This window comes from Pongo abelii, chromosome 10, assembly GCF_028885655.2.
Source record: "Pongo abelii isolate AG06213 chromosome 10, NHGRI_mPonAbe1-v2.0_pri, whole genome shotgun sequence".
NCBI classification, from domain to species: domain Eukaryota; kingdom Metazoa; phylum Chordata; class Mammalia; order Primates; family Hominidae; genus Pongo; species Pongo abelii.
This window is the reverse complement of record NC_071995.2, coordinates 105,163,216-105,186,369: the sequence shown is the minus strand read 5'-3', so window position 1 is coordinate 105,186,369 and position 23,154 is coordinate 105,163,216. Positions and strand designations below refer to the sequence as shown.

General features: G+C 40.6%; 1 protein-coding gene across 3 annotated transcripts in view; it reads right to left on the bottom strand.

Moving 5' to 3' along the window:
* The window catches only part of POLR3B (RNA polymerase III subunit B), a 148,912-nt gene that overhangs the window by 18,577 nt on the left and 107,181 nt on the right, over window positions 1-23,154 (bottom strand). For all 3 annotated transcript variants that reach the window (XM_003778108.5, XM_003778109.3, XM_054527579.2), the window contains exon 23: window positions 21,944-22,086. In XM_003778108.5, coding sequence (XP_003778156.1) covers window positions 21,944-22,086 — 143 coding nt within the window. The remainder of the gene's footprint in view (window positions 1-21,943; window positions 22,087-23,154) is intronic.

The following is a 23,154-nucleotide window of genomic DNA, read 5'->3' as shown; positions in this document are numbered from 1 at the left end:
CTTTCTGCAGATACTCAGCAGTTGGACAAGGCTATTTATTCTGCACAGTTTTACACTCTTTACACTGAATGGTGAAATGATGCTGTGGTTTTTCTCCATCAGTCCCAGTGCAAGAAGAGAGCTGTGTTTAGTAACGGATAAACACTCAACCAGTGCCCAGTATTAGTGAGGTTTATAAATGTGGGGGAAATGCCGTCTGTAAAAAATTCATCACCCCTTGGACTCTTAGACCTATGTAGAGCAGGTGAATCAAGGAATTGGGTGACTTTAATTTGACTCAATGCTGTTCCACTGATATGTTACTTTGGGGGTGCGGGGGAAGCACCACTTTCTGGTGAGCCTTAGTTGTTTGCTCTTTGTAACGGGAATAATTAGCACCTATCTCATGAGGCAATTGTGTTAGAAGAACAGATGAGCTAATGTCTGAGAGGTACTTTAAGGTCCTTAGAGAAAGCCTGCGTCTAAATACAAGGAATTATTATTATATAAGAAACCTAATTACTCTCAGCAGGAAGCAAACTAGCAAAGCAAAGGAGACCAACTTAATGAACAGAAGGAGCAGTTGCAGTTGCACTAACTTTGGCTGGAGAGGCAGAAAAGCAGTTCACTCCTTCCTGGGTTGTGCAGGTCATTTAACATCATCAAGACACTGTCTCCTGATAACTTTCACGAGGCCTGGGGTTGCAGATATCTATTGGGGAATAGTTTACTGCTAATGAATATGGTGGTAAATGGGGCCAAAGAAGCAGTAGGAATGCTTTCAAGTTTGACTGTTCCTATTAAGAAATGGTTTGCTTTGAGTAAACTTATCTCAATGAGCCTTTATACATTCAGAAATGAAATCTCTAAATCAAAATGTTAAGGCTAACACAGGTGGTTATTCCTTTCTTCCCCTCCCCTTTTCCAGCTATCGAATTAACCTCCTTTTATTTTTCACACCACCACCTTAAATAATCCCCAGAGGGAGGGGAGTGGACAAAAACTGTTGAATCATATTGGCTTTGTTCTGTTGTTGAATCATTTCCAGATCTATCACATCACTTGCCATATACCGGTTGACATAATTTTAATTCGGCTCTTCCTTACATGTTAACAGATAAATAATGCATAAGAAAACTTGATTAGCTTTCTTATTAAAACATCACTCTAAATGAGAGGAGGCGCTAGAAGACAATACAGTTTTTACACGGCTTTCCCATGAGCAGTTGAATGGTTTGATGTGATAAATTTGCATAGTCTGAAGCGCACAAAGGGCTGATTAATTGAAACCCTTACAATGCTTTTGCAAGCAGCTATTGTAAAACAATAACCATAGGAACTTTACAAAATACACACGGCTGAATGTGTCAAGAGCTTAATAAAATGTGTTGAGGCTACACTATTTGGAAACAGAATTGGAGATTTTTATTCTGGGCCATAAAACACTAAATACCCTAATTTCAAAGCTTTAGTTGGATATTTACTGAAAGGTCAGAGGGTTACTGGCGAGCTACTGAAGACCAAAATTTGTTCCTAAAAAAGTCAATTCCATAAAATCTTCTTCCAATAAGGTATCCGTGTGGATGAAGAAACCCTGATTTAATAACATTAAAGTAAGAGCTGCTGGAGTTTTGGTTTTGGACTGAAACTCTGATGGATCATTTGGCATCATACACCTTATGATGGGGTCATACGGATAGTCCTACCAGCCTCCTTCTCCCCTCCCACTTAGAAACTTCCATTCAAGCAGGATCAAGCAAAGTAGAGAGCCAAAGCCATCCAGACTGTTTAAAGCTGTGGACTTGCAGAGAGGATTTTAGACAGTCTCAAGTACTACACGAGTACAAGGTATTATTATTATTACTTTAAATCAGGTTCTTTTCACTGTCTCAATTTTAGAAAGCATAATACAGAAAAAAGGACTAACAAATGAAGGTCTAGCAAAACCAAACTTTTAAACCAAACCTTGTTTAACAGATAAACTTTCTCCTTGGCTTTTCTATCACACATGAATTACCATTTTCTTACTTCCCACAGCCTCTTTATATCTACTGTAAAATGATTCCTTAATGTGTTGGAAAGTCAGGGCAGGTTTTATTTTCTTCTAAGAAACATTCGATCAAAATCTTAATAAATTAATTCTGCAGGTTATTGAATAACTTATTAGTGCAAAATGGAAGCAAGTGACCTTATAATGGAACTTTTCTTGTATAAGAGAGGGTCAAAGATGAATCTTCCAAACGATTTTATCCATATACCCATAATCCTTATCAACCACAGATAGGCAGACTAAACCATTAAGTGAAAAAACTATATTTTGATAAGACTACTGTTGTAAAACAAAAGTTGACTTCACTCCATTTAAACTAGCTGTCTGGTCCTTAAGGATTTAGGGAGCGTATGCCATTATCTCAGATTTGCAGTTATTAAAAAGCTTCTGTTTGCCAGGACAAACACTCTTGCTCAAATACAGTTTTTCCTCTCCTTAGGAGTACTGCTTGGTATTGCTGCCCAATGCTGTGATCCACAGGACCTTTGTTGGAGGTGCTAATCCTTTTTCACATGAGAGACTGAGAAATGTTCTTTCAGGGAAGTGATATATTGCTTTTTTTTTTTTCTCTCCACATCAAAGGAGTCCGCTTTTTCCTCCTTCATTGTGAATGGCAGCAAAAGAAGAGGAAATCTGGAAATATAATAATTTGGTTTGCCTGAACACTGAAATGGAACTTGAGAATTCCTTGGGCTCTCAGATAATTTTTGTTAAAGATTTTTTTTAAAAGGAGTAGTTAATCTTCTAATAAATGCACTAATCATCAGAGAAAACAAGGCTCAAGACAAAAATATTTGCCCTTGATGAGTTCCCTCCATTAGAATTTACAACACAGTTGAAGAGGCTTACATGTGTTATTTTGATTTTAATAGAAAGTCTAATTCCAAACATAATTTCAATCAGCATATGTGAATGTCTCTTCCTATCTTTAACTCTATCTATAAAAATGATTAGAATATACAGCGACACATAGAACATTCCACACCCATGTTCAGCTCTGTTTTCCCTTTGGAACATCATTATGCCTCAACCAGAGAAGTCATGGCTTCACTCGAAAATATCTAGAAGTCTAGACCACTTGGGAAATGAGCTCAAGACTTCAGGGTTTACATATTTCTCCCCAAATGAATTTAAAACAGAACTAAACTTTCCTGCCTTTGTAAATAAACAAACGACAAATTCACAACTTTGGTGTATAGAAGGTTATTACTAAATCATTTCACCTTGGCCAGCATTTTGCATACTACTAAAGGATGAACAGCTCTAGAGATTCTTGATCAAAGGTCCAGCTCTTTTGGGGGGATGCAGACTCACTGCACATTTACTGATAAGATATATAACTGACCTCACAATGCCCAAAGGAAGGCTGTACTTCATTAAGATTCTTTGAATGTCTCAGAAGAAGACTGTATTGAAATGCCCTCATCTAAAAAATACACTGTGAGTGAATCCTGCCTGCTTCTGAGCCCACAGTAGTCTATGTTAATTGTGATGCCACCTTCTTTACAAAACATGGTTCCTCATTACTTGGTTCTCTGCTTAGTCCTCCTCCACTTTTGAGGTTACAGAAGGTGATGCTGCTTATTGGGTCTGTCACCTCTGTAACTGATAAAACATTTTCACTTCTCCAGTGGGCCTTCTCTGACCAACTGCATTCAATCTTTGCTCATCATGCAGCACTGATGTTGATTCCCAACTACTCAGTATTGACTCGCTTATTCCAGTTTACCCACGCATTCTGCCCCCTTCAGTCTTCTTCATGAGCTCTGTGATCACGTGCAGCACATAACTACCACTGTTTCGCTTCCTCTTCACATTTGTTTCATTGAGCTACCAACTATCCTACCACCTTTGAAGTGATCAGGCTTGAGCGGGACAGATGCACATGTTCTGTGAAACTAAATTTTCAAGTCTCCTTTAATTGTTAGAGAGGATATCTGAAGAGGCATTGGGCACAGAAATGTGATCTACACACAATTCATATACAAAAAGAATCCCTAACAACAGCTTTGTCAAAGTAACCTTTTAAGAAAAGACAAAAATCAGACAATCTGCAGGGCCATGTTACTTTCTGAACACCCAGAACAATACATTTTATACTCTAAATGGCGAGAGAAAAAGAATATGCACAAAGGTATACTAAATCAAAAGAATTTTCAAATTTTCTCATAGATAATACGTATGTGTCAACTTGCAGGAGATGCTACAAAAGAAAAAACAGGATTTCCAAACAATTCTACATCTCAGGATTAAAAACTAAGTTCAACTAACCACTGCTCTTATTCTCGCATGTATCTGGACCAAAACAGAAACAAACAAACAAAAAAACAAATCTCTGCAGGAATCGTGGTGTGACACATATACCCTGAAAACTCAACACTTTGAAATTTTTATCAGCTCATTTCATGACAACTACAAACAGCATAACTGATGTTGTGGACTACATTTTCTGTTTCACTCACATTTTGCTTGCCAATATCCAACTCCTTTAGGCCTGATGCAGTCCCCCTTAGGGCCCACACTAAGGGCTGGGTTATTGTGTGGCTCCTTACAGACACCTGCCATCTGTGCCTGGCATGTGAAGGTTCCAAGTGCACTAACTGTAATCACTGTGGCCAAAACATTTTCTTCAAGTGCCCTCTTTTTGTGGCTTTTACTGTCAAATCTAGCCAAATAAATCAGGAGAACTGTCAAAGTTGAGGGCTCAGAAATTTACTTCCTTTTACATCTGTTTGAAATCCTGATAGATTTTGAATTTTACACAAGGCCATTAAAGCCTGACCAGAGGACCAGTTAAAGAAGGGAGTGGGGACAGTGTTTTACAATAAGCTGATTTAGAAGGAAAGGGACACCAGAAAATACAGCTTTATTTTAGGAGTACATCTTAATATGGGGCTTTGGCAGGCATTTGTGCAACATGCTGTATGAGGGTAGTATTTATTCTGGATTTGTGGCAGCTGTAAAGCTGCTTATCCAGGAAGAATGGGAATTTTGAGAAGATGCCCATCTTAAGGAGGAGACAGAAAATAATACTAAGAAACAGCAGGATTCATCCTCAGGAAAGGTAGTGTCTTTCCAACGAGAAATCTCTGGGAATATGGCAATCTCAGGAGCAGAGTAAGATATAAGAAGAGAAAAGAGCCACCTTTAACCAGATTTAACCAAATGAGCCATATGCTCAGAATCAAAATCCTGGATTCAAATGCAGGCTCTGCCAGCACCAAGCTGTAGGAGGCATGCTACTCACCTCCCCTGAACCTCAATCTCCTTACTCCTTTTTTTTTTTTTTTTTTGAGACGGAGTCTCCCTCTGTCCCCCAGGCTGGAGTGCAGTGGCCCAATCTAGGCTCACTGCAAGCTCCGCCTCCCGGGTTCACATCATTCTCCTGCCTCAGTCTCCCGAGTAGCTGGGACTACAGGCACCTGCCACCACGCCCGGCTAACTTTTTGTATTTTTAGTAGAGACAGGGTTTCACCATGTTAGCCAGGACAGTCTCGATCTCCTGACCTCATGATCTGCCCGCCTCGGCCTCCCAAAGTGCTGGGATTACAGGCGTGAGCCACTGCGCCTGGCCAATCTCCTTACTCTTTATAGTAGGAATAACAACACAAACTGGAACTGTACCAGTTAAAGGATGAAATATAGATAAAAGTGCTTATAAATGATCAATACACAAAAAGTAAAATACTATAAATGTGGAGATAAACAGCATGCAAATGATTCCTCAGTTTTTTCTCTAGCCCAAATCTCTCCCTGGAGCTCTAGACTATACCCAATTGCCAACCTATATCTTCACTTGGAGTCTAATCATCTCAACCTGTGGCCCAAACTCTCAACCTCTGCCCTTGTCTAATGCCAAAAAATGATTCTTTACCCAATCGCTCCCATCTTGGTAAATAGCATTATCAGTTGCTCAGGCCACAAACTTCATCCTCAACTCCTGTCTTTTCCTCTTGCAACATCCATCCAAGCCATAAGCAAGTCCTGTTGGCTCTATCTCCAGAGTATGTCCAGAATCCAGTCACTTCTCTCTATTTTTCCACTGCTGCTGTCCTAGTCCAAGCCACCACCCTTTCTTGCCTGGACCACTGCAATGGTCTCCCTGCCCCCTTCCTTGCCCGTTCCAATCCACTTTTCATATAGAATCCACAGTGAGCTCTAGAAGTTGTAAGTTAGATCTCGTCACTCCTTTGCTTACATTCATTTTTATGGTTTGTATGTATCCACCAAAACTCATGTTGAGATTTAATTGATATGGGGCCTTTAAGAGGTGGTTAGGTCATAAGGACTCCATTCCCATGAATGGATTAATGCCATTATTACAGACATGGGTTAGTTATCTCAGGACTGGTTTGGTTATAAAAGCAAGCTCTCCTGCCCCTCTGCCTGTCTGCCATGGGATGATCCTCTCCAGATGCTGGTGCCATGCTCCTCCACTTCCAAGTCTTTAGAACCATAAGCCAAATAAACTTCTTTTCTTAATAAATTATCCAGTCAGTGGTATTTTGTCATAGCAGCAGAAAATGGACCAAGACACCCACCATCCAACAGTTCTGTTGGTTCCCAGCATATCTGGAGTAAAGTCCAGTCTCCTTTCTTTTAGCCAAAAGGCCCTACAGGATATGCCCCCATCATCCTTCTCTCACTCCCCAAGTCTCATACTATGCTCCTTGTCAGGCATATGCCTGGCCAGACTGGCCTTTTTTCTGTTCCTTGAATATACCAAGCTTATTCGTGCCTCAGAACTCTTACCCTAATGGTTCTCTCTGCCTATAACTAAATCCTCCCAGACTTTTGCTCGGCTGGCTCCTTTGTATCCTTCGTGTCTCAGCTCAATGTCGCTTCCTCCGAGAGGCTGTTCCTGATCATAATCTAAAATACACACCCCCACCTCTAAACCATCCACTCTTTTATATCATTCTTCATATATGGCACTTATCATTACCTTCAATTATCCTGTTTATATTTTTGTTTACACATTTTTTTTTCTTGAAATGGAGTCTTGCTATACTGACCAGGCTGGTCTCAAACTCCTGGGCTCAAGTGATCCTCCTGCCTCAGCCTACTAAGTAGTTGGGGGTTTATGTTTTTGTTTACTTCTTTTTTGTCTGTTTCCTCCCTAAGGAGAACACAAATCCCGGGAGAACAGAGACCCCATCAGTCTTGTTTACCTCTGTATTTCCAGTATTTAGAACAGTGCTTGGCACACAGTGAAAGCTCAATAAATGGATGAATTAATCAACAATATAGGCACTCGAGATGATCTTCCATCATCTCACCATCTCAAGTCAATGAGACACAAATGCTTTGTGATTGGTGCCATCGTTTACCGGATTAAAACCACAGTCCCCGTGGTTTTTCTTCTTTATGCTGTCTTTATTTCAGTCAGTCAAGTCCATTCATTTGCTCTTCTCTGCTGCCCCCTGTTTTTCTTTCACATCTTTGTCAAAGCCCTCTAAGCCTGAACCCCATCTAGTCTCTGAGGCCTTCCTTTACCAGGCAGCCTGCAAGAGAAGACCCAAGACAGACCTGCCTGCAGCTCACCTTTACTGCCTCCTGCCTGTGCATCAGGCACTGTGTTCCCTGCTTTTACACATTAGTATCAAGGAGGCCAAGGCATAAAGGGACAAAATAGTTCACCTAGTTGGAGTTCAAGACCTTTCTCTCTCTGCTATACTTTTCCTCAATCCGAGGGCTTTCTTTAAATACTGAACACAGGATGGCTGTGATGAAAAGGCAATGTGTTCATTCAGTGTGGTCCACAAGACAAGGCAGGACTAACTGCAGTAACCTATAGACTCTTGAGCACTCTTACTAACTCTTGAGCACTTCTGACTCAAGAAAACCATCAGAACAGTGCTACTACAGAAGAGGCTGCCTCAGAAAATAGCAAGGGCCTCCCTTCACAGGCCACAATCAACATGGAAAACCATCTGCCAAAGATAATCTAAAAAGAACTCTTATACTAGAAGATGGATTTAGACTGGACTTCTAAAAGGACTTTTCAAACTCTAAGATTCTATTCCTATCTATGGTAAACTCTAAACCTCTATATTTTTAGTGGTTTCTCCCATATAATTTAGCATTTAACTATGTAATCCTTCGTATCCATCTTTTTGCTTCAGGTGTCAGTCAACTCCTCATGGGCATTAGTCAAGGGATTCATTTACTTTCTATCCCCTAAAGTGCCCCGCACAGTTTTGAGCCCACAACAGTAACTTAAAAATGACCGAATTGGTTTCCCTGGGGCTGTCAAGGCAGGTTCTCATTTGTGCCTGGGATGGACGTGGGTGGGCATGTATACACTTGACCCTTGAATAACACAGGTCTTAACTGTGCAGGTCCACTTATATGGGGATTTTTCTTCAATGAGATGTGAATAGAAAATACAGCATTTGCGGAATGTGAGCCCTTCTCCACAGAGGGACAACTTTTCATATATTTGGGTTTTACAGGCCCAACTGTGGGACTTGAATATGTGCAGGGGTCCTGGAACCAATTCCCAGCATATACTGAGGGATGACTATATTTAGTTATTATGGTTGAAGAAGCTTTAGTGGGCCTGTGTGATCAGTTAGGGTTGGGGAGCTATGAGTCTTAGGTGTTGAAACTCCTGGTGCCAGTTTAGATAAAAATGAGGCATCTCATTTCTGATATTTACTAGGAAGAATAAATTACACTTATTCTGGGAGTAGTGAGTTTGGCTTGTTATGTCAGTACAATTTCCAACAAGACCAATGAATATGTAAAATCTTTTATTTAATAAAGGATTCCTCAAACATCATAAGTGGATACCATATTATATGCGAAGTGCTATGCTGGGTGCTTTGGGGTTAAGTAAATCAGCAGGGCATGTTTCCTAATCTCAATGAACCTAAAATATACTTACCTAAGTGATATGGTTTAGATTTGTGTCCCCACCCAAATCTCGTGTCAAATCCACAGTGTTGGAGGAAGGACCTGGTGGGAGGAGATTGGATCATGGGGTGGATTTCCCCCTCGCCGTTCTCATGATAGTGAGTGAGTTCTCCCAAGAACTGGTTGTTTGAAAGTGTGTAGCACCTCCCCCTTCTCTCTCTTCCTCCTGCTCTGGCCGTGTAAGATGTGCCTGCTTCCCCTTTGCCTTCTGCCATGATTGTAACTTTCCTGAGGTCTTCCCAGCCATGCTTCCTGTACAGCCTGCAGAGTCGTGAGCCAGTTAAACCTCTTTTCTTTATAAATTATCCAGTCTGAGGTATTTCTTTATAGCAGTGTGAGAATGGAATAATACACTAAGTTAGCCAACAAGGTATTCTGGATATTTAACAACATATACAATTATTTTTAAAAAACTATTGGTATCTTTGAATCTTTAGAATTTTATTTATAAAAATTCAAAAAATAGACTTTTGCTACTGTCATGCCTCTGGCTTCAGATGGGTGACATTCAAGAAGAGGACCAAAGTTGCAGACCTCAGTTACAACAATGATCCAGAAGAAAGATAAATTATTTTCAGATAAAAGCTGACAAACTATGATTAATGCTTCTCTGATGATTGTTAGCATTTATGTAATAATTCTCAGGGTGTGAGCTTTAAACATTTTAAAATTAATTTTCAATCTGAGAATTGATTAAAATAGACAAAAACAAACAAACCAACCAACCCAAGCAGTCTTAGAGGCAAGGCTCTGGTCAGGAAACAAAAGGTTAGTGCTCTAAAAATCCTTCTCGTCTTTTATTAAAATAATTTTCAGTTCTATAAGTTGCATTGAAAAAAATCAAGCATACTCACTAAACATTCTTGTGCTGAATATTCTCAAATAATAAACAGATTTCTAGTTAAACGTGACAGATGAAACACATGTGTTTATCAACACCGCTTCTCTAAACCTCACTGAGTTTAAAAAAATTAAGGCGTAAACCTACATGTAAGGAGAAAGAATGGGCACAGTGGTATCAGTGGGCATGAGATAATTCTACAACTTTGAAAGCTGATAAAGAGACGAAAGAAAAGTAACAGAAGAGTAATCCTAAGTCCCTGCAGATGAGATGTGAAGAGGTGAGCTGACACGGCCTTTGGTGCCACCCCCACTCACCCACCCGATTCCTGGGAAGGCTCAGAAGACAGAGACACGAAGTACTAGTATTGCAAAAGGCAGTGTGAGGAGCGAAGCTGAAAGCAAGAGGACTGAGTCAAAGCCACCCAATCTATCAGCAATTCTAGGAGGCTCTACTTTCAAAATGTGTCCAGACTCTGATCCCTTCTCACCAATTCCTCATCATTATGCTTTTCCAGCCCACCTCCAACTCTCACGTAGCTTCTGAACTGGCACCACTGCAGTTTCTTTCAACACAGCAGCCAGTGTCAGTCAGATTATCTCTCTCACCAGCTCAAACTCCTCTCCAGTGGCTTCCCTCTCCCTCAGAATAAAAGCCAAAGTTCCTGCAGTGACCTATGAGCCTCATGGCTGCCTCCTCACTTCTCACTCTGCTCCAGCGATGGGGCCTCCTTGCTGGTCTTCTATTAGGTGAGCTACAGCCGCAAAACCTTCACCTCAAATGCTCTTTAGCCAGAGGGGGCTCACCCCCTTACTTCTCTCAGGTCTTTACTCAATGCCATCTTTTCAACATGGTGTTGTTCCCCAACCACTCTGCCTAAACTTTGAATCACTAACCACACGCCCTCCCCTCACATGCTTCCCATCCCCCCTCCCAGCTTTCAATCTTTTCTCATCTCACGACACATCATTCCCTCAGCACTTACTATTTTCCTTCTTGCCCACAAGAACACAAGTCCTACAAGGGTTGGAACTTTAATCTATTTTGTTTACTGCTTGTCACCAGAGCCTAGAATAGTACCAGACACGCAGAAGATACTTAACAAATATTTGTATAAATAAATGTCTATATAAGAAATTGTCAGTTCTCTGTATTCCTTAGTCCATACAGCCAGGAAACTACACTTCTCCCCTAACCCTTCCTTGAGTAACCATTACTTGAGTACTTGATCTGAGACCCAAGGGTAGCAAGCGCAGCAGAGGGTGGGCTGGTCAAAAGCCTGATACCGAGGAATTAAAGTCTATGCACTGAAGAGTAAGCTCCAGTCCCTGCCCCTGCCTGACTCCTGGAGGTCAGCTGACAGCCTTAAGCACTGTCCCACCCTCATTCCCAGCTCCAACCTTCAGGCAGGAGTTAGAAAGATCCTAGTATGTTGAAACTGAATGGCACCAACAATAAAGTAGTTCACTACCTGACCACCCATCAATGATATTCACTAGTCAACAAGTTCTATCCATGGGACACAGAACTTTGAAATGCTTTCTAGGGTTCAGGGGTATACCAGGTATTCGAGGAAAGCCTCCAACAACAACAAATCAGACACTAAAACAAATAGGAGAGGAAAATCCTATCGAGAGATAGAAACGGCCAGGCACAGTGGCTCACACCTGTAATCTCACACCTGTAATCCCAAGGTTCAAATGCCATTTTGGGAAGCTGAGGCAGGTGGATCACTTGATCCTAGGAGTTCGAGATCAGCCTGGGTAATATGGCAATACCTAGTCTCTACAAATAATAATAAAAAAAAAAAAAACCAAAAAAAAACAAAAGAAAAAACAAAAATTAGCCAGGCATGGTGGTGCATGCCTGTAGTGCAGCTACTCAGGAGGCTGAGATGGAAGGATCGCTTGAGCCCAGGAAGTTGAGGATGCAGTGAGCTGTGATCGTGCCACTGCACTCCAGCCTGGGTGACAGAGCAGAGCAAGATACCGCGAAAAGAAAAGAAAAGAAAAGAAGGAAGGAAGGAAGGAAAGAAAATTAGAAACAGAAGAAAACTAAAAAGAAAAAAGAAAAACCAAAAAACTAAAACTCAAAGAAAACTAAAAACACATACTTCTTGCTATAAGAGAAAGAATAGGCTGGGTGCGCTGGCTCATGCCTGTAATCCCAGCATTTTGGGAGGCCGAGGCGGGTGGATCACGAGGTCAGGAGATGGAGACCATCCTGGCTAACACAGTGAAACCCCATCTCTACTAAAAAAAAATACAAAAAATTAGCCAGGCATGGTGGCGGGCACCTGTAGTCCCAGCTACTCGGGAGGCTGAGGCAGGAGAATGGCATGAACCCGGGAGGCAGAGCTTGCAGTGAGCCGAGATTGCACCACTGCACTCCAGCCTGGGTGACACAGCAAGACTCTGTCTCAAAAAAAAAAAAAAAAAAGAGAGAGAAAGAATATAAATTAACTTTAAATATTTAATTGAAATTGAAAATATGATAGGCTTCAAAAATCTGAAAAATAACGTTGATCAAATTTCCTAAAAAGAAAAACAAGAAGAAGGCAAAAAGATAAGAAAACTGGAGCATCAATCTGGAAGTTCCAATATTTGATCACTAAGAAAACCAGAAAGGGTATGGGGAAAACGAGGAAGAGGAAATTATTAACTAAATAAATATAAGAAAATGTCCTAGAACTGAAGGAACTTAAATCTCCAGAATGAGACGGTGTCCAATTGCCCAGCACAAAGAATGAAAAAAGAGCCTATGAAATTTCAGAATGTCAAGAAGGGAAGAAGATAGTAAAAGCTTCCAGAGAGAAAGGAACAAAGTAGGAGGGAGGCAAGGAGAGAAAAAGAGAAACAGGGCACAAAAAAACCAGGAAGAAGAGTGACATTACAATTTACATGGAATTTAGATGATCATGTGGCAAGGCCACCAAAATCCTTAGGGAAAACAATTTTCAACCTAGAATTTTATACCTAACCGAAGTTGGGTGAGGAGGAGAGACAAGGACTGATGGTTTTTTTTTGTACAAAGAACCCTTTCTTGTTCTGTTTGACCTTTTAAAACCATGTGCATTTATTATTTAATAATAAAATTATACTTAAGAGAAATAAAAATTATGTCCAGTTACGAGTCCCATGTCAATCCTTCTATTACTCTGTTAAAGTTTACACTACCTACTTTTTGTTTGTTTGCTTGTTTTTTTCCCCAATCTTTAACATAAATTTGATGAAGCTGTAAGAGAAGGGACTATCAAGGGAATCTAGGCTAATCAGAAGGTTTTTACCCTTGGATTAAAAGCCATCTGGAAAAAAAAAAGTAGCAAGACAAACTCCTCACTACAAGGGAAAGGTCAGCTAGACCCAGGAGGACTCCTTCAGTTTCGTAAAGAGACGTACAAGTCAAAGCTCCCCTAAGAATGAACAGTTCTCTAAAATCTGCTGTTTCAGATCACTGCAAATTAGAAACCATGCCTGTTAATGAACATTATACCAATCATATTAACAGTCTGAAAAAATGCTATAGCACAAAGACCTTCCTGACATTTTACCTAGATGCCTATATTTTCAGGAGCTTACTAATTAGGTGTGTTGCTTTCATTTTTAAAAGCACTGCTTTGGCTGGGCACGGTGGTGGCTCATGTCTGTAATCCCAGCACTTTGGGAGGCTGAGGTGGATGGATTGCCTGAGCTGAGGAATTTGGGACCAGCCTGGGCAATATGGTGAAACTCCATGTCTACTAAGAATACTAAAAATTAGCCAGACATAGTGGTGCACACCTGTAGTCCCAGCTAATGGGGGATGCTGAGGCAGAAGAATTGCTTGAACCCGGGAGTTGGAGGTTGCACTGAGCTGAGATCGAGCCACTGCACTCCACCCTGGGTGACAGAGTGAGACTCTGTCTCCAAAAAAAAAAAAAAAAGCACTGCTTTGTCTATACACATACATGTACTCACACATAGCAGACAGATTAAAACCTGAATAAAATCAATCCATCAACAGTAGAGAATCTACCTCCGTCACTTCACCTACCTCCAATTTCATTCACTCATTCATTCATATACATTGTGAATTCACCTATTATCTACTATCTATTAAGTGTCTGCTATGAGAAAGGCCTTATTGGGCTTTATGGAGAATACAAGGACATGGTCTCTGCCTTCAAGAAGTTTAGTGGAGACTGGTTGCATCCAAGATGGCCAAATAGGAACAGCTCTGGTCTACAGCTCCCAGGGAGATCGATGCAGAAGACAGGGGATTTCTGCATTCCAACTACCTGGTTCATCTCACTGGGACTGGCTGGACAGTGGGTGCAGCCCACGGAGGGCGAGCTGAAGCAGGGCAGGGCGTCGCCTCACCCAGGAAGCGCAAGGGGTTGGAGGATTTCCCTTTCCTAGCCAAGGGACGCCATGAGTGACTGTATCTGGAGAAGAGGTACACTCCTGCCCAAATACTGTGCTTTCCCCATGGTCTTCACAAATGGCAGAGCAGGAGATCCCCTCCTGTGCCTGGCTTGGTGGGTCTCATGCCCATGGAGCCTTGCTCACTGCTAGCGCAGCAGTCTGAGATCAACCTGGGATGGTGGAGTGTGGCAGAGGGAGGGGCATCCACAATTGCTGAGGATTGAGGAGGCAGTTCCATGCTCACAGTGTAAACAAAGTGGCAGGGAAGCTCGAACTGGGCAAAGCCCACCGCAGCTCAGCAAAGCCTACTGCCTTTCTAGATTCTACCTCTGAGGGCAAGGCAGCAGACAGCTTCTCCAGACTTAAACGTCACAGCCTTACAACTCTGAAGAAAGCAGTGGTTCTCCCAGCACAGTGTTCAAGCTCCGATAATGGACAGACTGCCTCCTCAAGTAGGTCCCTGACCCCTGTGTAGACTGACTGGGAGACACCTCCCAGTAGGGGCCGACAGACACCTCATACAGGCAGGTGCCCCTCTGGGACGAAACTTCCAGAGGAAGGATCAGGCAGCAATATTTGCTATTCTGCAGCCTCCATTGGTGATACCCAGGCAAACAGGGTCTGGAGTGGACCTCCAGCATACTCCAACAGACCTGCAGCTGAGAGGCCTGTCTGTTAGAATGAAAACTAACAAACAGAAAGGAATAGCATCAACATCAACAAAAAGGACATCCAGACCAAAACCCCATCCATAGGTCACCAACATCGAAGACCAAAGGTATACTAAACCACAAAAAGATGGGGAGAAACCAGAGCAGAAAGGCTGAAAATTCCAAAAACCAGAACGCCTCTTCTCCTCCAAAGGAACACAACTCCTTGCCAGCAAGGGAACAAAACTGGATGGAGAATGAGTTTGACGAGTTGACAGAAGTAGGCTTCAGAAGGTCAGTAATAACAAACTTCCCCAAGCTAAACGAGCATGTTCTAACCCATCGCGAGGAAGCTAAAAACCTTGAAAAAAGGTTAGATGAATGGCTAACTAGAACAACCAGTGTAGGGAAGAGCTTAAATGACCTGATGGAACTGAAAACCATAGTACGAGAACTTCGTGAAGCATACAAAAGTTTCAATAGCCAATTCGATCAAGTGGAAGAAAGGATATCAGTGATTGAAGATCAAAGTAATGAAATAAATCAAGAAGACAAGATTAGAGAAAAAAGAGTGAAAAGAAATGAACAAAGCCTCCAAGAAATATGCGACTACGTGAAAAGACCAAATCTACGTTTGATTGATGTGCCTGAAAGTGATGAGGAGAATGGAACCAAGTTAGAAAACACTCTTCAGGATATCATCCAGGAGAACTTCCCCAACCTAGCAAGGCAGGCCAACATTCAAATTCAGGAAATACAGAGAACACCACAAAGATACTCCTTGAGAAGAGCAACCTCGAGACACGTAATTGTCAGATTCACCAAGGTTGAAATGAAGGAAAAAGTGTTAAGGGCAGCCAGAGAGAAAGGTTGGGTTACCCACAAAGGGAAGCCCATTAGACTAACAGCAGATCTCTCTGCAGAAACCCTACAAGCCAGAAGAGAGTAGGGGCCAATATTCAACATTCTCAAAGAAAAGAATTTTCAACCCAGAATTTCATATCCAGCCAAACTAAGCTTCATAAGTGAAGGAGAAATAAAATCCTTTACAGACAAACAAATGCTGAGACATTTTGTCACCACCAGGCCTGCCTTACAAGAGCTCCTGAAGGAAGCACTAAACATGGAAAGGAACAACCGGTACCAGCCACTGGAAAAACATGCCAAATTGTAAAGACCATCGATGCTATGAAGAAACTGCATCAATTAACAGGTGAAATAACCAGCGAGCATCATAATGACAGGATCAAATTCACACATAACAATATTAACCTTAAATGCAAATGGGCTAAATGCCCCAATTAAAAGACACAGACTGGCAAATTGGATAAAGAGTCAAGACCCATCAGTGTGCTGTATTCAGGAGACCCATCTCACATGTAAAGACACACATAGGCTCAAAATAAAGGGATGGAGGAAGATCTACCAAGCAAATGGAAAGCAAAAAAAAAGGCAGGGGTTGCAATCCTGGTCTCTGATAAAGCAGACTTTAAACCAACAAAAATCAAAAGAGACTATGAAGACCATTACATAATGGTAAAGGAGTCAATTCAACAAGAAGACCTAACTATCTTAAATATATATGCACCCAATACAGGAGCACCCAGATTCATAAAGCAAGTTCCTAGAGACCTACAAAGAGACTTAGACTCCCAAAAAATAATAATGGGAGACTTTAACACCCCACTGTCAATATTAGACAGATCAACGAGACAGAAAGTTAACAAGGATATCCAGGACTTGAACTCAGCTCTGGACCAAATGGACCTAATAGACATCTACAGAACTCTCCACCCCTAATCAACAGAATATACATTTTTCTCAGCACCACATCACACTTATTCTAAAATTGACCCGTAATTGGAAGTAAAACACTCCTCAGCAAATGTAAAAGAACAGAAATCACAAAAAACTGTCTCTCAGACCACAGCACAATCAAATTAGAACTCAGATTAAGAAACTCACTCAAAACCACACAACTACATGGAAACTGAATCACCTGCTCCTGAATGACTATGGGGTAAATAATGAAATGAAGGCAGAAATAAAGATGTTCTTTGAAACCAATGAGAACAAAGACACAACGTACCAGAATCTCTGGGACACATTTAAAGCAGTGTGTAGAGGGAAATTTATAGCACTAAATGCCCACAAGAGAAAGCAGGAGAGATCTAAAATCGCCACCCTAACATCACAATTAAAAGAACTAGAGAAGCAAGAGCAAACAAATTCAAAAGCTAGCAGAAATAACTAAAATCAGAGCAGAACTGAAGAAGACAGAGACACAAAAACTCGTCAAAAAAATCAATGAATCCAGGAGCTGGTATTATGAAAAGATCAGCAAAATACATGACCACTAGGAAAACTAATAAGAAGAAAAGAGAGAAGAATCAAACAGATGCAATAAAAAATGATAAAGGGGATATCACCACCAATCCCACAGAAATACAAACTACCATCAGAGAATATTATAAACACCTCTATGTAATAAACTAGAAAATCTAGAAGAGATGGATAAATTCCTGGACACATACACCCTCCCAAGACTAAACCAGGAAGAAGTTGAATCTCTGAATAGACCAATAACAGGTTCTGAAGTTAAGGCAGTAATTAATAGCCTATCAACCAAAAAAAGTCCAGGACCAGATGGATTCACAGCTGAATTCTACCAGAGGTACAAAGAGGAGCTGATACCATTCCTTCTGAAACTATTCCAATCAATAGAAAAACAGGGAATCCTCCCTTACTCATTTTGTGAGGCCAGCATCATCCTGATACCAAATCTGGCAGAGATACAATAAAAAAAGAAAATTTTAGGCCAATATCCCTGATGAACATCGATGCAAAAATCCTCAATAAAATACTGGCAAACCGAATCCAGCGGCACGTCAAAAAGCTTTTCCACCACGATCAAGTCGGCTTCATCCCTGGGATGCAAGGCTGGTTCAACATACGCAAATCAATAAACATAACCCATCACATAAACAGATCCAATGACAAAAACCATATGATTGTCTCAATAGATGCAGAAAATGCCTTTGACAAAATTCAACAGCCTTTCATGCTAAAACTCTCAATAAATCAGGTATCAACAGAACGTACCTCAAAATAATAAGAGCTATTTATGACAAACCCACAGCCAATATCATACTAAATGGGCAACAACTGGAAGCATTCCCTTTGAAAACTGGCACAAGACAAGGATACCCTCTCTCACCACTCCTATTAAACATAGTGTTGGAAGTTCTGGCCAGGGCAATCAGGCAAGAGAATGCAATAAAGTATATTCAGATAGGAAGAGAGGAAGTCAAATTGTCTTTGTTTGCAGATGACATGATTGTGTATTTAGAAAACCCCATCGTCTCAGCCCAAAATCTCCTTAAGCTGATAAGCAACTTCAGCAAAGTCTCAGGATACAAAATCAATATGCAAAAATCACAAGCATTCCTATACATCAATAACAGACAAACAGAGAGCCAAATCATGAGTGAACTCCCATTCACAATTGCTTCAAAGAGAATAAAATACCTAGGAATCCAACTTACAAGGGATGTGAAGGACCTCTTCAAGGAGAACTACAAGCCGCTGCTCAAGGAAATAAGAGAGGACACAAACAAATGGAAAAACATTCCATGCTCATGGATAGGAAGAATCAATATCAGGAAAATGGTCTTACTGCCCAAAGTAATTTATAAATTCAATGCTACCCCCATCAAGCTACCACTGACTTACTTCACAGAACCAGAAAAAACTACTTTAAAGTTCATATGGAACCAAATAAGAGCCCACATAGCCAAGATAATCCTGGGCAAGAAGAACAAAGCTGGAGGCATCATGGTACCTGACTTCAAACTATACTACAAGGCCACAGTAACCAAAACAGCATGGTACTGGTACCAAAACAGATATATAGACCAATGGAACAGAACAGAGGCCTCAGAAATAACACCACACATCTACCACCACCTGATCTTTGACAAACCTGACACACACAAGCAATGGGGAAAAAATTCCCTATTTAATAAATGGTGTTGGGAAAACTGGCTAGCCATATGCAGAAAACTGAAACTGGACCCCTTCCTTACACCTTATACAAAAATCAACTCAAGATGGATCAAAGACCTAAACATAAGACCTAGGACCATAAAAATCCTAGAAGAAAACCTAAGCAATACCATTCAGGACATAGACATGGGCAGACTTCATGTCTAAAACACTAAAAGCAATGGCAACAAAAGTCAAAATTGACAAATGGGATCTAATTAAACTAAAGAGCTTCTGCACAGCAAAAGAAACTATCGTCAGAGTGAACAGGCAAACTACAGAATGGGAGAAAATTTTTGCAATCTATCCATCTGACAAAGGGCTAATATCCAGAATCTACAAAGGACTTAAACAAATTTACAAGAAAAAGCAAACAACCCCCATCAAAAAATGGACAAGGGATATGAACAGACACTTCTCAAAAGAAGACATTTATGCAGCCAACAGACATATGAAAAAATGCTCATCATCACTAGTCATTAGTGAAATGCAAATCAAACCACAATGAGATACCATCTCATGCCAGTTAGAATGGCAATCATTAAAAAGTCAGGAAACAACAGATGCTGGAGAGGTTATAGAAAAATAGGAACACTTTTACACTGTTGGTGGGAGTGTAAATTAGTTCAGTCATTGTGGAAGACAGTGTGGCGATTCCTCAAGGATCTAGAACCAGAAATACCATTTGACCCAGCAATCTCATATACCCAAAGGATTACAAATCATTCTACTATAAAGACACATGCACACGTATGTTTATTGAGGCACTATTCACAATAGTAAAGACTTGGAACCAACCCAAATGTCCATCAATGATAGACTGGGTTAAGAAAATGTGGCACATATACAGTATGCAATACTATGCAGCCATAAAAAAGGATGAGTTCATGTCCTTTGCAGGGACGTGGATGAAGCTGGAAACCATCATTCTCAGCAAACTATCACAAGATCAGAAAACCAAACACTGCATGTTCTCACTCATAAGTCAGAGTTGAACAATGAGAACACTTGGACACAGGGAGGGGAACATCACACACCAAGGCCTGCTGGGGGTGGGAGGCTAGGGGAGGGATAACATTAGGAGAAATACCTAATGTAGGTGACGGGTTGATGGGTGCGCAAACCACCATGGCACATGTATACCTATGTAACAAAATGCACGTTCTGCACATGTAATCCAGAACTTAAAGTTAACAAAAAAAAAGTTTAGTGGAATTAGAACACATTGCATAGCCACTGAAATATCTGCTAGTCTGCAACTCTTTGCATAATACCCTGATGGGATAAAGACATAAGGATTTGGGGTACCTTAGTCTTGTAAACTGATTCAGAAGGGGGATATTCTCTTATGGTGTGCATTCTTGTGAAGCTTCCAGTGTCAATATTTTACAAGAAGAATATCAACTTTGCTCTTGTCCAAGTAGGAGGCAAAGTAAGATAGAGACTACAAATGAGGTTAAGGTTACCCCACAATGACCTAGCAAATGAGGTTAAGGTTACCCCATAATTGACTCAGCAACTGTCAAGACCAAGATAAAAGGGGAAACAGTTTCAATATACAGAATTTGATTTTTTACTGGCAAGCCATATAAAACATTAGAAACTCAAGATACTTTTAAAAACACTCAAAGGGCATTAAGAGTTAGTATCTCAGGGAACTATATGAATTACAGGTGTCAAATTCACATTAACAGATGGAGCCAATCATTTCTTAAAAATATTGGCAGGCTAAAATAATCTTGCCTCTGTCAACAGAACTAAAAATGATTTTGATGAAAGAGTATCTTAGTCTGACATAGTTTCATTGGCAGAATGACAACTAAGGCTGGGTATACTTGACCAAGAAAACTGTAACATGGATATACTCGCTTGGCAAAGAAACTTAAAATCAGCAGAAACACAATGTGCAGTTATCTTCAAACCAATTAAAAATAAGAAGATATCACACTAGTAATTTATAAGCAAATGTGAGAGTCGAGGTAGAAAAGTAGAAGTGATACATCTTAAGTATATATAAAAAAAAAAGATGGTCAATGTTAATGATCATTGCTGCTACTTCTTGAGCACTTACTATGTGCCAGGCACATTGCTAACTGCTTAACAGTCAGTGTGGCCTAGTAATTAAGAGCTAGGTCTCTGGAGCCAAGCTGCCAAGGTTCAAATGTCAGTTCTCCCATTAACTGTGTGACCTTGGGCAAGCTATTAATCTTTCTATGCCTCTGTTTCCTTATCTATAAAATATGGATAATGATGCTACCTCCCTCCAGAATTGTGTGAGAATCAAATGAGTCAGCACCTGTAAAGTGATGAGAATGCAGCCAGGCACACAGTTAGTGCTACAAAAGTGTTAGCTGTTGTTGTTTTTAAAGCTAAGCGGCAGGCAGAGCTAAAATTAACAGTGATACAGTGCTGTGTTTCCTGAAAATAAACAAAACTACAAATAGATGAAAACTGTGCAGTAACCATCAAAGGAATGAGTGAGGCTTGCCAATGGGATTAGATGTAAGAGACACACAAAGCACCGCCCTGGGGTCAGGAGACCCAGGTTCTAACACCAGCTCAGCAACCAAGTAGCTGCATATCCTTGACTGGCCACTGAAAATGCGGGGTCTGAACTTCTTCATCTGTAAACAAGGGGATGGATAACTCTGAGGTGTCTTCTAATGCTGACATCTGATACTATGACCCAACAGAACATATAGTAGTTTAAAGATGTACCTTTCAGGAAAAAAAAAAAAAAAAGGCACTACTATTTATTTTTTGAACAGCTACATGTATCTCAATAGGCACATCACCTAGAATGTATCTATAATTATAATTCTGGGCATAACAACTGCAGGAGAATGAAACAGACAGCACAGAGGAGCAAGTCTACCATGTATTTTTAAATGCCATTAAATATAAACAGGTTAATCTAGGAAATAAAACAAGATTAATTTTTATAACAATGTAATACTTTTCCAAAGTAAATTTTTTAAATGGGGGAATTTTATATAAGTGATGAACAAATACATTCATATATTGTTTTATAATCAAGTTGAGAAATGATACAGTTTACCTTTTTGCCCATGACGACTGCTGAATTTGTCTCCAATTTCTGGACGCCTTGTCTGTCTCAGCAGCATTTTGATCAGAAAAGCATCTTCAGCATTTGAAGATATCATCACTTTTTCAATATATGAGTCTGTTGCTCCTTTGTAGCTGGTGTTAAGAGAAAGTCAATAAAACAGAGTTTTCAAACTGCCCTTTGTGAACTTCTCACCCATGTTATATTTCATTTCATGCCTACCATAGAGTATTTTGACATTTTCATCTTGGGCTCTGAAAAATGACTCCAATTTTTTTTTTAACATTGAATTCAAATTTCACAATTTCCCTTTTACAATACTACATGTTTATTATGAGGAAGGCACAGTGCAATTTAATCCTCACAACAGTCCATACTGTTATTCCCTTTTTATAGATGAGGAAAACTGATGCTTAGAGGGGTTAAGTAACTTGTCCAAGGGCACATGACTTACACAAAGTGGAACTGGGATTTCAGACTCAACTCCTAGTTCTTAATAGTAATAGTACTTTTACTTACTCAGCTTTTCAATTATTAATTTTTTTCACATAACAAACACTATTAGAAATCTACCAGGTATCAGATCCTGGTAGCCTTTGGACACGTAACAATTAAGTAGACACAGTTACTGCACCAAAGGAGCTCACAATCCAATCAAGGAGGAGACAGGTAAGTGCAGTAATGGTATCTGGTATGAAGAACAGGAGAGGCTCAAGGGAGATAGTCAATTCTGCTGGGGGTGGGGGATGACAGCGGTGGCAGGGAGCGGCAAGCTGTCAAGCCCTGCCACAGAAGAGGTAACCCTCAACTTGAGACCTGACCAGAGTGGGTCACTGACAGAGTGGCAACCTGAGCGAATGCACAAGGCCTAATTGAATTAGGATGGCACATTTTGGAGAACAAGAGGTGATTTCCTAGAAACATAGGGCTTAGTGTGCGAGGAGGGCCTATGAGGCCAGGGAGGCGTGCTAAGGACGACTTTCCCACAGGCACCACTGTCGTTCATACTTTTACTTAACTTACTCAAGTTTTACTCTATTTATCCAAGAGAGTAACATGGCCAGAGTAGTTTAGAAAATCACCCAGCCGGGCACGGTGGCTCATGCCTGTAATCCCAGCACTTTGCGAGGTCAAGGCAGGCGGATCATGAGGTCAGGAGTTCGAGACCAGCCTAACATGTGAAACCCATCTCTACTAAAAAT